The following is a 16008-nucleotide window of genomic DNA, read 5'->3' on the forward strand; positions in this document are numbered from 1 at the left end:
TCACGTTTACGACTACGATCCTTCCCGTTCCACTTAGTTCAGAACGTTATAATCGTAAACTAAAATGGAATGGCTTCTGAGGTGTTTTGAGCGTTTGATATGTATTAACAAAGATAAATATTAACGAATGACAAAGCAGAAAAAATAAAGCGAAAACTTTAAGATGTTAAGTTATAATTTGTAAGTTATTGAATTAATTGATTTATATTGGAGTAAAATCAAAATGCTTAAAAAGTACTTATAATATCCCATATTCATTAAATAATGAGATATATTCTCGTGGTTGCAATTTGCGAGTTTTAAAAATACCGTTAATTCTTTCAACGCTCACTTCGACCCATCTCTTGATAAAAGTCGTCGTGAAATGCTCCAAATGTAATTCAGTAATCAGGATTTCTTTTTAACATTTGTTGACAAAATGACGCAGGCGGGAAAAGTTCAATATTTTGGAATGACTACGATAGAAACAATCGAAATATTTTTTAAGAGTCAGAAAATTGATTATTTGTGAATGCAGGGGAAATACAAATAAAGGTAAAAAAGAATAAGTTTTATACTGTTAATTTGTTTTATATAATTGTGCCAAAAACTTTGGAAATGTTATATACTTGTTTTGGATACTTTTAAAGAAAAAAAAATCATTAAAAAATAAATAAATATTTATTAAAACACTATTTACAAGACCTACAAAAGGTTCAATTAACATTGTTATTTGAATGGAAAAAGAAGTAATTGTTGAATGTATATAAGATTTATTTTATTTATAAAAAACATCACTTGGGACCATGCTCTTTTTGGAACCCTTCCATAAATTTAATCAAGCTTTTTACGTCATCTAAAGTGACCGCATTGTATAAACTTGCTCTAATTCCTCCAACTGATCTGTGTCCTTTGAGTTGATGCATATTGTATTCCTCAGCTTTAACTAAAAATAATTCTTCTAATTTTTCGTCTCCTCCACCTATTCTGAAAGGTACATTCATTCTACTCCTGACGTTTTCATCAATTGGGCAAGTGTAGAACCCATGGGATTTCACCATGGTGTCATAGAGGAGGCTGCTCTTTTCCTTGGCTTGGTTTTCCATAGCACTTACACCTCCATTTCTCTTAATCCATTGGAGAACTCGCTCCATTACATATACACTGCAAAAAATGATTTACAACATTCATTTAAGTGAAAATTGCAAACATGTACTTTGTAATACTTACGAAAATGTAGCTGGTGTATTATGTACAGAATTTTCTTTGGCAATGTGTGTAAAATCAAATACTGAAGGACAACATTTCATTGGATCACCTAACAAATCTTCACGTATAATAACAACAACTACTCCGGCAGGTCCTATGTTCTTCTGGGCTCCGGCAATTATACAACCAAATTTTGATATATCAATTTTCTTAGTCATTATACTGGAAGACATATCACAAACTAAGGGAACACCATTCGATTCTGGAATATAATGAAATTCAACACCATCGACAGTTTCATTATCACAGTAGTATAGGTATGATGCATTCGGATTGAGTTTCCATTCACTTTGATCTGGTATACTTCCCGGTTTGTCTGCTTTTGGAAAAACTAATTTAACATCCCCGTATTTCGTTGCTTCCTTGGCGGCTTTTCCAGACCATGTTCCAGTTACAGCATAGTCAGCGGTTCCAGTTCTATTTAAAAGATTCAGAGCAACTGCAGCAAAAGCACCACAACCGCCTCCTTGCATGAACAAAACCTTATAGTTGTTTGGAACATCCCTAAAAATTAATTGGAAAGATAATATATCGTGAAAAATGTTTCAAAATGAATTCTTTTTCATTTCTATAGGTGATACAACTGATATAATTAATAGTCGAGAGTAGGGCTGAAGTCTGATGATCAAACTGTTGATGACAGACTGATGTTCCAATATCATTGAAACTTATAATTACCCTCATTGTGTACTAAAACGTATAGTTTGAAGTTATATGAATGAAATAAGTTGTAGTTATAAATATATTATTGATAAAAAACTTACAGAAGTTCTCTGATGATTGCTTGTGCATCAGTATTAATTTTTGAATATTCTTTTCCTCTGTGACTCATTTCGATTAAACTCATTCCTGAATTTTTATAAGATAGAAATTCTCCTTGAACTTCTTGTAGAACCTAGAAACAACATATGTTTTTTTAAATATATTTTCTCTGTGAAAATTAAAATTTCATTTTTTCTTGTGACTTTTAATCAATTTCGTGTTTATGTTAATATATATATATATATATATATATATATATATATATATATATATATATATATATATATATATGTATATATATATATATATATATATATATATATATTAATTACATAGTTTAAGTGTCATAAACTGAAAATATTTTAAATTGTAACTCTAAAAAGTGTGCACCATAGATGTCTGGTTACAAATGCTTCACAATATAAACAACCTAGGACTCAAAATCATCCAAGAAAACAAAACCTACTGTTCCCACATAGATCTACTGTTTTCCTGCAGGTGAGGATCAAAATTATTTTGGAAATAATCTTGATGGAATTATGAGTAAGGTGACCATAATTTTGAAATACCAAAGCAGATACCAACTCGATTTTTGGTTCTAAAATAGTTATTTATGTAACAAGTGTGTAAAATAGCTTTTTTTCGAATCATATGATTGTCGCATTTGCCTGCGGTTCGTGCGACAATATTCACATTTGTCGAAAAAAAGCTTTACACACGAATTGCATACAATATTTTTTCCTCTAGCGAAAATTTTATCAAAATACAGAAATATTAATGCCTCTTAAAAATAATTATTACTACATAAGTAGTAAAATAAAAAATGGCATCAGAGCGACTTGAACCTGGGACCACCCGCATGTGAGCCTCGTACTCTAGCCACTACACTACGGAGACCTTAATAATACGTTTCATCTTTTATGCACTCGAAAGTGTGTCTCAAGTACGTACTTTACGTACGGTAGTTGAAAAAGTATCTTATATTGAACAGCAGTTATTAATTATAATGAAGATTTAACGAATTTTCATAAAGCAAACATTCCATAAACATTTTAAAATGATTTTAGCTATATATAATAAATCAATGAGTAGTTTATATCAAAATTTGAATCAAATTTTTAAAGCGGGACATTTGGCACTCCACGGGAATCTTCGAGACATGACACGTTTAATCGGGATTGTCCCGCTTTCCGCGGGACGTCTTGTCACCATAATTATGAGATAAAGTGACCTACTATATCAACATATCTATATTGGAAAGTTTTTTCTTTGTGATTATTTCAATCAAATTATAATAATCGAAAATTGTGGATAATAGATTTGAAAGATTTTGTTGTTTTACGAATTCATTAAAATTTTTCTTATTATTGTTTATATTGAGAATTGTTTTAAAATCTACTACTCTATGGATATGCACACTAGGAAAATGTTAAATTACATATTTTGTCATAAAAAACCTTTTTACTTCAATAAATTATCATTTTTGTGGACTTGTACACCATCCCTATTAAAATTTACTTGGTTATACAGGTTGTCTATGGTTAGAATATTTTTTTTCTTAGTGACCCCACTCTGTATACCAAATGACCGAACGTTACGAGTTATGCAACTCGTTATACTTCTATATAAAATTGATTGCATACCTATGATAAAATAAAAACAAATAAGGTATTCTAATTTCATATTAGTTTTATAGACTAAATATAAGTGATGTTAAGTGATTTTATCTTTAACAAAACATTATTAGAAAATTAAATTCTAATGTGATATTTATAAACCTGAAAAAACTGAAAACATGTATACAAAAGATATATAGAATCTAATCAAATAACCTGTATATTTTCGTTTTAGTTCTATATTTTGTATATAAGATTTTGTAAAATTAATGATACAATTGCGTTAAAATGAAATTCATATCAAATAAAATGTCTTATATGAGTTCATCGCAATTATACACTTTCTTTTAGATGAAATTAGGCTTCAACAGATGTAATGTTGATGAACTATTGCGTTTCGTAAAATTGTTTTCATGTCAAAAATTTGTTTATCGCAATAACCTACATCTTGTTTATACAAATATCCAGCGCCTCGAGGCAAAAATGTTGAAATAACAAAATATATATACATTATTCTTTCATCTATTTCGAAAATAAATGAAATAAAACAATCCATCACACTTTTCAACACAAAGAAATATTTACAAGAGTAAACAAGGTTAATGATTTATCGAATAAACAAAGAAAATTTCCATTGAAAAAGAATATGTTATTGCCATCGTTTTCTTTCAATTAAATATGCTGGTTTTTATTGCTCTTCTTTTTTTTGAAATTATTTTATATACATTGATCTAATTAATTAAAACAGACTTACCTCTCGAGGTAATTTGGCAGGACCTGCGCCAAAATTTAAAGCAGATTGCGAACCACCCATCTTTAAATATTTATTTATAAAAATTCGTTAAACTATTATGTCGATTTCAAAAACAATTCACTTTTCAAACTGTCTAATTCATTACGGACGACACACTTATAAACACACTTCATAAAGGAGATAATTATTGTATTTGGAGGGGATTCAAATATATTCCCGCTGTTGCCACATGTATTATTAAAACCAGTAATTTAATTATAAAATACTGTTCAATAAGTTTATTTTTGCTTCAGTTAACATAACATGATAATACTACAAAACCAGTGTATTATTTATAATTTCGTTAAATATTTTCTAAAATTAGAAAAAGAAAGATTAGATTTCCCACATTTTTTTTATTTTACGATACTGTTGTTAACTTGGCAGCATTGCAAATATTATTTATTATCATTTTTACTCATATACGTTTGAAAATTTTGAAATAATGTTCATGTTAGTGAAAATATGGTATTCGTTATAATGGGTGTCCCAAAATTTATATTAAATACAAAACACAGTTTTTAGTCTTTTTATTGTAATTTTGGCAGAAGTTCCAAAAACGGGAACCCACCGATTCGCCTCAAAATATTACCAGATATTCTATCATACACTAGATGATTAAACCAACAAGGATTTTTCTCGTCTCGCAAGGGAAGGAGGTGGAAAAAAAAATTATTTGTTCATATTTTTTAACACAAACATCAGTCATGTGACTGATACACAGATGGCGCTGCCATTGTCAGATCCATATGACGTTTATGAAGTACCAACTTTCAAAAGACTATGTGGAAAATTTCATGACATTTCGAGAAAAATGACAACCATTTAAGTGAAGCTACTTTTGTTATTTTCAAAGCAATGAATTCAAAACAATTTCGTGTGTTAATTTATTATTGTTTTTTGATAAAAAATACTTTACAAGCTCAGCAATGGCTTCAAAAGTGTTCTATCGAAAAGAACCATTTGTTAATGGTTTGTTGAATTTAAATGTGTTCGTACAGACGGCGATGATGGTGGACATTCTGGACGTCCAATTGTGTGGTGGTTACTCCAGAAAAAATAAAAAAACTCCACAAATTGGTTATATCTAATCGTAAATTGAAATTGCGTGAGATAGCTGAGGCCTTGAAGATATTAGAAGGCAGTGTGTTTACAATTATGACCATGAGAAAAATTTTTTCTACATGGGTGTCGCGTTTACTCACAGTCGATCAAAAACAACAATGTGTTGATGATCCAGAGCGGTGTTTGGCTATGTTTCCAAGTAATAAATCAGATTTTTTGCATTTATATGTGACAATGGATGGAACATGGATCCCAACACTTCACTCCGGAATCAAAACGATCATCATCTCAGTCAGCTGGGAAGGTTATGGGTTTAGTATTTTGGGATACGCATGGAATTTTGTTCATCGACTATCTCCAAGAGACAATTGATAGCGAATACTACATAGAGTTGTTAGGTCGTTTGATTGCAAAAATCATGAAAAAACAGCCTCATTTGTCAAAAAAAAACCACTGTTTCACCAAGACAATGCACCGGTTCACAAATCGATACCAACGATGGTTGAATTCATTGAATTACACTTCGAATTGCTTCCTTATCCACCGTTTAGTCCAGATCTGGCTCCCAGTGACTACTGGCTATTCGCTGATCTCAAAAAAATGCTCGCCGGTAAGAAATTTAGCTCAAATAAAGAAGCCATAGCTGAAACTGAAGCATATTCTGAGGCAAAACACAAATCCTTTTATAAGCACGGCATAGAGAAGTTAGAGAAGCGTTGGAATGATTGAATTGTTCTTGAAGGAGAATACATTGATGATTAAAATTGTGTGTCTTTCTCAGTCACACGATTATTGAGGTTAGTTTATACTTATGTCATTTATCAATCAAAAAGCCTAATTTACGTCAAGAAAAAGTTTTTTCGTCCCCTTTCTTTGCGAGACGCCAAAAATATTTTTGATACAATCATCTAGTGTGTTATAGAGAATCTGGTATAAATTTGAATCCAATCAGTGGGTTCCTGTTTTCGGAACACCAGCCGTAATTTTGTTAATGAATCATAAAGTACTATGGAAAACAAATCAGACAAAATGCCTCCGCGGCTTTGCATACACTCCACCTTCAATGTACGCGTAGCTGTGTGCTTGTTGACGTAGACCTGTGATTTCAAATCACCACATAAAAAGAAATCTAACGGTGTTAAATCATACGATCTAGGAGACCAATTCTGATCAGCGAAACGAGAGAAACCTGGAAATGTCCCGTACAGTAATTGAAGTGTTTCATGGGCTTTATGGTCTTGTTATGCCTTCAGCCCAAAATGCACTCCAAACAGTGATAAGTTGTGAATGCATTTGTTTTTCGACAATCATATTGGGGTTATCAGAACCCAAAAAGCGGCAATTTTGGCGATTAATAAACCAATCGCTTCGAAAAATCAGCATCCAATTGTTGATGCTTCGTAATTCATTCAACAAACTCTTTGTTGTTAGTGGTCATTAGGCTCCAGTTGTTGTTTTAATTTAATTTTGTAAGCATGGAGTTTGAGATGTTTAGTAAGCATGATGATTAATAATCCATTCGACAAACTCTCTTCGTTGTTAATGGTCATTAGGATCCAGTTGTTGTTTTAATTGAATTTTGTAAGCATGGAGTTGGAGATGTTTAGTAAGCATGATGATTAATAATCCATTCAACAAACTCTCTTCGTTGTTAATGGTCATTAGGCTCCAGTTGTTGTTTTAATTGAATTTTGTAAGCATGGAGTTTGAGATGTTTAGTAAGCATGATGATTAATAATCCATTCGACAAACTCTCTTCGTTGTTAATGGTCATTAGGATCCAGTTGTTGTTTTAATTGAATTTTGTAAGCATGGAGTTGGAGATGTTTAGTAAGCATGATGATTAATAATCCATTCAACAAACTCTCTTCGTTGTTAATGGTCATTAGGCTCCAGTTGTTGTTTTAATTTAATTTTGTAAGCATGGAGTTGGAGATGTTTAGTAAGCATGATGATTAATAATCCATTCGACAAACTCTCTTCGTTGTTAATGGTCATTAGGCTCCAGTTGTTGTTTTAATTGAATTTTGGAAGCATGGAGTTGGAGATGTTTAGTAAGCATGATGATTAATAATCCATTCGACAAACTCTCTTCGTTGTTAATGGTCATTAGGCTCCAGTTGTTGTTTTAATTTAATTTTGTAAGCATGGAGTTTGAGATGTTTAGTAAGCATGATGATTAATAATCCATTCGACAAACTCTCTTCGTTGTTAATGGTCATTAGGCTCCAGTTGTTGTTTTAATTGAATTTTGTAAGCATGGAGTTTGAGATGTTTAGTAAGCATGATGATTAATAATCCATTCGACAAACTCTCTTCGTTGTTAATGGTCATTAGGCTCCAGTTGTTGTTTTAATTTAATTTTGTAAGCATGGAGTTTGAGATGTTTAGTAAGCATGATGATTAATAATCCATTCGACAAACTCTCTTCGTTGTTAATGGTCATTAGGCTCCAGTTGTTGTTTTAATTGAATTTTGTAAGCATGGAGTTTGAGATGTTTAGTAAGCATGATGATTAATAATCCATTCGACAAACTCTCTTCGTTGTTAATGGTCATTAGGATCCAGTTGTTGTTTTAATTGAATTTTGTAAGCATGGAGTTGGAGATGTTTAGTAAGCATGATGATTAATAATCCATTCAACAAACTCTCTTCGTTGTTAATGGTCATTAGGCTCCAGTTGTTGTTTTAATTTAATTTTGTAAGCATGGAGTTGGAGATGTTTAGTAAGCATGATGATTAATAATCCATTCGACAAACTCTCTTCGTTGTTAATGGTCATTAGGCTCCAGTTGTTGTTTTAATTGAATTTTGGAAGCATGGAGTTGGAGATGTTTAGTAAGCATGATGATTAATAATCCATTCGACAAACTCTCTTCGTTGTTAATGGTCATTAGGCTCCAGTTGTTGTTTTAATTTAATTTTGTAAGCATGGAGTTTGAGATGTTTAGTAAGCATGATGATTAATAATCCATTCGACAAACTCTCTTCGTTGTTAATGGTCATTAGGCTCCAGTTGTTGTTTTAATTGAATTTTGGAAGCATGGAGTTGGAGATGTTTAGTAAGCATAATCATAATCATTAATAATCCATTCAACAAACTCTCTTCGTTTTTAATGGTCATTAGGCTCCAGTTGTTGTTTTAATTGAATTTTGTAAGCATGGAGTTTGAGATGTTTAGTAAGCATGATGATTAATAATCCATTCGACAAACTCTCTTCGTTTTTAATGGTCATTAGGCTCCAGTTGTTGTTTTAATTGAATTTTGTAAGCATGGAGTTTGAGATGTTTAGTAAGCATGATGATTAATAATCCATTCGACAAACTCTCTTCGTTGTTAATGGTCATTAGGCTCCAGTTGTTGTTTTAATTGAATTTTGTAAGCATGGAGTTGGAGATGTTTAGTAAGCATGATGATTAATAATCCATTCGACAAACTCTCTTCGTTGTTAATGGTCATTAGGCTCCAGTTGTTGTATTAATTTAATTTTGTAAGCATGGAGTTTGAGATGTTTAGTAAGCATGATGATTAATAATCCATTCGACAAACTCTCTTCGTTGTTAATGGTCATTAGGCTCCAGTTGTTGTTTTAATTTAATTTTGTAAGCATGGAGTTGGAGATGTTTAGTAAGCATGATGATTAATAATCCATTCGACAAACTCTCTTCGTTGTTAATGGTCATTAGGCTCCAGTTGTTGTGTTGATTGTAATCTAGCAGCAATAATTTTATTATTATGTAATAACTTTCCATCTCTAATAAATTTTTAATTTCCGATAGGGAGAACCAACCTATTAGACGTTTGAAATAAAACTTATCCATAAAGTCAATTAATAGGTTGAAATATTACGAACACATTTATAATTTTTGTCTGAGAAGTCGTAGTAGGGTTAACACAACCTATAATATTCAATTTTCTATTTTGTCGATGACCGTGAGATTGTTTAGTTAAGAACTAAAGTTACAGATAATATTTTTTAATAATTGATAATATGGTGAATAGATGACGACGACACTATATTGAAATTTCAACATGGGAAGTCGTGACCTCCCATAATTTTATCACAATGCACAAGTTTCCACAAACATTATTATTTCATCATGCATTTTATAAAGACAACCTCCAGTTATCGTGATCTCCCATGTGTTTATAACTGCTTAGTACTAGCATCATTTGAAAAGTGTCGTTTTTGTATTTCTGTATTTCTACAATTGTAGTTACCATAGAAACACCATGAATAATATGTTTACTAAAGTTTTGCGTCACTTTTAATCAAAATGGATTTCATTAAAATATTGATTACGTTCAAGAAATGTTTCATAATGATAATATCTTGTTGTTGTATGTTTTATTCCGCTTTTATTATTTGAAATATGATTTAATTTGAGATGAAAGTTCTTTGTTAATTCCTTAACAAGTATTTTCAGTGACATTTTATTTACCAGGCTTCGACACGTATCGTATTTGCTCAAGAGGAAACGACCAAATGCAATAAATCAAAAATGTGTATAAAAAAATGTTAAAAACTACACTCGGTAGCAAAAAAATCGACACCCCTGCTATCGCAAGTCACCGGTAAAAAGTATATTAGTAAAATATTAAAGCTAATAGTATTAACTTCAAAAAAATAAGGTAAGATCAGAGTTAACCATCAAATGTCAACCGATAAATATCTCGAGAAGAGATGACCGATTCATTATCAGCACATTGCTGATAAATCGGACCCTCATTGGTGTTTAAGTCCAATAAAGAGCTCAGAGAAACTCGAGAAGTGGCTGGAAAGTCAGAAGAAGACTTAAAGCAGCCCATCTTGAGTCAAAGAGGCCAGCTACTGGTTCCAAATTAACACCAGCACACCGAGCATCTCGTCTACGATTTGCCAGAGGACGCGTCAATTCAACTGAACAATAGAGATGCGTTTTCTTTTCATACGAAAGCACCACGTGCCTGAATTGTAGCTATAGAAGAGGGCAAGTCTACAGAAAACCTGGAGAACGATTCGCGCAATGATGCATAAACGAAAACGTGGCTTTTGGAGGAGAGTTTGGGCGGGCATTTGAATGGAATATAACCCAAAGTGGTTTTTATTGAATCTAGCGGTGGAGCGGAACGGAACTAATACATAGAACAAATTTTATGGGATTACGTCGTTTCGATTATGTCGAAACTACCGCTATCGATTGGCCAGCTCTTAGCCTGGACTTAAAGCCTATCGAGAATTTATTCGAAGGAAATTTCGGGCTAGAAATTCTGCACGAGTCACAAAATCGGACCTCAAAACGACGTTATCAGAACCAGCCGAATTATTGTACTGAAATTATAATATTTTTTCGTTGCTCAAGATTCCTTTTCATTTGATATTTTTACTCAATGAAAAAATGACTCAACAACAACTAAGACCACTCATTATAGAGCTAAAACTAATAGCTTTGAAATGATGAAATCAGAAAAAGCCTGGAAGCTACAGATTTTTTGCTAGAGACTTTCCACCGTGAGTGTGCAGCTTTTTTGCTCATTAGTGTAGTTGGAATTTAAAAAATGGTCAAAAGTCAATAAAAAAAACTATGATTTTTTATTTCTATTCATATGGAAAAATTGGTAGATTTTGCAACACTGTGCGTAGGTAAACACATTTTTTGTCATGTTCAACAACAAACAAAGGAATTTCTAGTTTTAATTTAAAATAGGTGCACTATAATCCACCCAATGCTTGTTTGTTGATTGATCTTAAATTAACATAACGGTTTTTATACATTTTCGTTAGATTCTAGATATTATACGAGGTGTGATCAAGATGTAGTGAATGAATTTTTCTAAGAGCAATTTAATTCGTTAATTGAACAGGACGGCGCCTAGTCGCTGATTTGTCATAACTTTTTGATTCATATTTCTTGAGTTGAATATTAGCAGAATCGTCGGCATGTACGCAAACAATTTGTGAAAACAAATAATTATATTTTTGTTATTTTTAAATCAGTACCAAATTTACATATACAGATGAGTAAATCATGATACGACAACATCCTCCTTTATGGACAGTCTTCCTAAATTTGGTTTTATTTTCAAAAAGTTTCCTCTGTTAGATGAAGTATCTGCTCTGTCCACTGGTTTAGTGGAGGAACTAATTTATTCGACTTCAAATTGAATATTCATAATAAATTTTTTTGCAATAAAATCATTTTTGACCAAACCCCGTATATCTGATTATAATAAATGTAAATCAGTTCAATTACGACGACCAGGCGATACGTTCTGATTATTAAGTTGTGGTAAAACGTTTATTATCTTAAGAATTTTCTATAAAATCAAAATTTGATGGGCACGGGTCATTAAACTAGGTTTCAGAACTGGTTATATCTGGTTTCTCATAGATTGACCATTCCAATTATGTAAAATTAATTAATAATTTTATAGAAACTGGATCATACTTTACTTTATTCGTATTATGACGTCCAAAAAATGTATTTGAATGTTTTAAACAGAAAAGAGTATCCAACAAGACAATATTGTGATTCAAAATTGGAGTAGGTTGAAAAAAATGAAAGGGTACAGGGTATATATTAACCTAACAACAAATAATAAACAGATTATAAAAGACATTGCACAAAAAAAGTGGAAAAGGAGTGCAAATAAAGCCGGAGATGGAAGGCTATAGATGATGAAGTGCTTTGGAAATTGATTAAGGATAATGTAATTCTAGGGTAAGAGAGAGAAAAATACAAAATCTACGCGAATTTAACAAATTTATTGCTTTTTTGAAACAAATTTAAATAGTAACGTCAGTATTGTACATTCTCAACTGTTTTTTGCATTTTTTTGCAAAAAATTGAATACGTTTTCTGATTTTTTCGTTTGGATTACCTTCTAAATTCATGTTTTCACATCAACTCGAAGCTATTCTGTGTAAATTTGGGGGAAAAACCAAAATTAATAAAGAAAACACGAAAAGCTATGCGACCCTACTTAATTTTTTTCTTCTTTAAAACAAAACTCCTAACTCTATTTTTGCGCATTTTCTAATGTTTTTCAAAGTAATGTTTACAAAATTTCTCGAAAAGTCCAAAGTTAATTTGAAAAACTCGAAAATCTACGAGCGTCTACCAATTTTCTTTGAAATCGAATACGTTTTCTGATATTTGAAGAAAAAATTTCGTGTGGATTACCTTCTGAATTCATGTGTGCGCATTCTCAATTATTTTTCGAAGTTTTTTTTAGAAAAAATTCGGAAAAATCCAAAATTAATGAAACAAAATTCAAAAATCCACGAGCTTCTACCAATTTTCTTTAAAATCAAATATATTTTCTGATATTTGAAAAAAAAATTCGTCTGGATTACCTTCTGAATTCATGTGTGCGCATTCTCAATTGTTTTTCGAAGTTTCTTTTTTGAAAGAATTCGGAAAAAATCCAAAATTAATGAGAAAAACTCGAAAATCTACGAGCGTCTACCAATTTTCTTTGAAATGGAATACGTTTTCTGATATTTGAAAAAAAAATTTCGTGTGGATTACCTTCTGAATTCATGTGTGCGCATTCTCAATTGTTTTTCGAGGTTTCTTTTTTGAGAGAATTCGGAAAAATCCAAAATTAATGAGAAAAACTCGAAAATCTACGAGCGTCTACCAATTTTCTTTGAAATCGAATAAGTTTTATGATATTTGAAGAAAAAATTCGTCTGGATTACCTTCTGAATTCATGTGTGCGCATTCTCAATTATTTTTCGAAGTTTCTTTTTTGAAAGAATTCGGAAAAAATCCAAAATTAATGAGAAAAACTCGAAAATATACGAGCGTCTACCAATTTTCTTTGAAATGGAATACGTTTTCTGATATTTGAAGAAAAAATTTCATGTGGATTACCTTCTGAATTCATGTGTGCGCATTCTCAATTGTTTTTCGAAGTTTCTTTTTTGAAAGAATTCGGAAAAATCCAAAATTAATGAGAAAAACTTGAAAATATACGAGCGTCTACCAATTTTCTTTGAAATGGAATACGTTTTCTGATATTTGAAGAAAAAATTTCATGTGGATTACCTTCTGAATTCATGTGTGCGCATTCTCAATTGTTTTTCGAAGTTTCTTTTTTGAAAGAATTCGGAAAAATCCAAAATTAATGAGAAAAACTCGAAAATCTACGAGCGTCTACCAATAATCTTTGAAATCGAATAAGTTTTATGATATTTGAAGAAAAAATTCGTCTGGATTACCTTCTGAATTCATGTGTGCGCATTCTCAATTGTTTTTCGAAGTTTCTTTTTTGAAAGAATTCGGAAAAATCCAAAATTAATGAGAAAAACTTGAAAATATACGAGCGTCTACCAATTTTCTTTGAAATGGAATACGTTTTCTGATATTTGAAGAAAAAATTTCATGTGGATTACCTTCTGAATTCATGTGTGCGCATTCTCAATTGTTTTTCGAAGTTTCTTTTTTGAAAGAATTCGGAAAAATCCAAAATTAATGAGAAAAACTCGAAAATCTACGAGCGTCTACCAATAATCTTTGAAATCGAATAAGTTTTATGATATTTGAAGAAAAAATTCGTCTGGATTACCTTCTGAATTCATGTGTGCGCATTCTCAATTGTTTTTCGAAGTTTCTTTTTTGAAAGAATTCGGAAAAAATCCAAAATTAATGAGAAAAACTCGAAAATCTACGAGCGTCTACCAATTTTCTTTGAAATGGAATACGTTTTCTGATATTTGAAGAAAAAATTTCATGTGGATTACCTTCTGAATTCATGTGTGTGCATTCTCAATTGTTTTTCGAAGTTTCTTTTTTGAAAGAATTCGGAAAAATCCAAAATTAATGAGAAAAACTTGAAAATATACGAGCGTCTACCAATTTTCTTTGAAATGGAATACGTTTTCTGATATTTGAAAAAAAAATTTCGTCTGGATTACCTTCTGAATTCATGTGTGCGCATTCTCAATTGTTTTTCGAAGTTTATTTTTTGAAAGAATTCGGAAAAATCCAAAATTAATGAGAAAAACTCGAAAATATACGAGCGTCTACCAATTTTCTTTGAAATCGAATAAGTTTTATGATATTTGAAGAAAAAAATTCGTCTGGATTACCTTCTGAATTCATGTGTGCGCATTCTCAATTGTTTTTCGAAGTTTCTTTTTTGAAAGAATTCGGAAAAAATCCAAAATTAATGAGAAAAACTCGAAAATCTACGAGCGTCTACCAATTTTCTTTGAAATGGAATACGTTTTCTGATATTTGAAAAAAAAATTTCGTCTGGATTACCTTTTGAATTCATGTGTGCGCATTCTCAATTGTTTTTCGAAGTTTCTTTTTTGAAAGAATTCGGAAAAAATCCAAAATTAATGAGAAAAACTCGAAAATCTACGAGCGTCTACCAATTTTCTTTGAAATCGAATACGTTTTCTGATATTTAAAGAAAAAATTTCATGTGGATTACCTCCTGAATTCATGTGTACCCATTCTCAACAGTTTTTCAAAGTTTTTTTGCAAACATTTGGGAAAAAACAAAATTAACGAGACAAATGAGAAAATATACGTGACCCTGCCAAATAATTTCATTTTTTTTAAACAAATTTAACTTCTTACTTATAATTTTGTACATTTTCAAATGTTTTTAAATTTTTTTTATACAGAAATTTGGAAAAAATCCAAAATTAATGAGTAAATTCGAAAACTCAAGAGCCCATATCAAATTTTTAAAAATTTTAGTACATTTTTCTCAATTTTGAAAACAAATTTTTGTCTGAATTACCTTCTAAATTCATGTTTTGAAGTTTTTTTCTGTCAAAATTTGGGAGTAAACCAAAGTTAATGAGAAAAAATACGAAACTCTAAGACTCTAAGATATCAAATCAAATTTTTGTCTTGTTTGAAACAAACTAAACTCCTAACTCTATTTCTACATTTTCTCAACTCCTTTTCGAAGTTTTGCAAAAATACAAAATAGACAAAAAACAAAATAAAAAAGGAATATAATAGAATGTAAGTATAATTAATTAAAAAATTATAAAAAAAAGTGAAAAAGAATTGAAATTAGATAATGAACCAGAGGAAAACTATGAAATACAAAATAATAAAAATACTGAAGATAAAATCTAGATGAAGAGAAAGTGGATAGACCAAATAAGGAAGATAGGAAGTAAGAAAGGAAAATAGAAATTAAAATGATTAGCAGGTAATAAGAAAATAAATGTTAGTTACGAGAGGATCCTCAATCTTCCTTAGACACCTGAAAAGGTAGGAGGAGAAGAGAAGAAGAAATAGAAAAGGGAAAAAAACGTCAAAATTTCAATGTTTATACATTGAATTGTTACTTCTAATATACCAGTGTGAATTCAAATATATTTGTTTCGCACTCCACTCTTTGAATACAATACTTATTGGAATCTAAATTGATCAGTATCAAAACAAAAATAAGCAAATTTGTGTCGAAAACTCGAAATATTTTTGTTGCTTCTCCAAAATACAAACAATTGTGAAATTATGATGCAAACATAAAACGAAAACTATTCAAATAAAAAAATCAAGCTTCGG

At 30.8% G+C, this 16008-nt stretch overlaps 1 protein-coding gene across 1 annotated transcript; it reads right to left on the reverse strand.

Annotated features, from left to right (window-relative positions):
• Positions 1-641: 641 nt before the first annotated feature.
• LOC130897903 (probable phosphoserine aminotransferase) lies at positions 642-4562 on the reverse strand. The gene is made up of 4 exons (XM_057806853.1): positions 4381-4562; positions 2013-2143; positions 1210-1752; positions 642-1143 (listed from the first exon to the last, which is right to left on the reverse strand). Exons 1-4 carry the CDS (start codon positions 4438-4440, stop codon positions 774-776), a joined length of 1104 nt encoding a protein of 367 aa, XP_057662836.1. The 5' UTR covers positions 4441-4562; the 3' UTR covers positions 642-773.
• Between the last annotated feature and the right edge of the window lie 11446 nt (positions 4563-16008).

This window comes from Diorhabda carinulata, chromosome 9 (genome assembly GCF_026250575.1).
Source record: "Diorhabda carinulata isolate Delta chromosome 9, icDioCari1.1, whole genome shotgun sequence".
Taxonomy (NCBI): Eukaryota; Metazoa; Arthropoda; class Insecta; order Coleoptera; family Chrysomelidae; genus Diorhabda; species Diorhabda carinulata.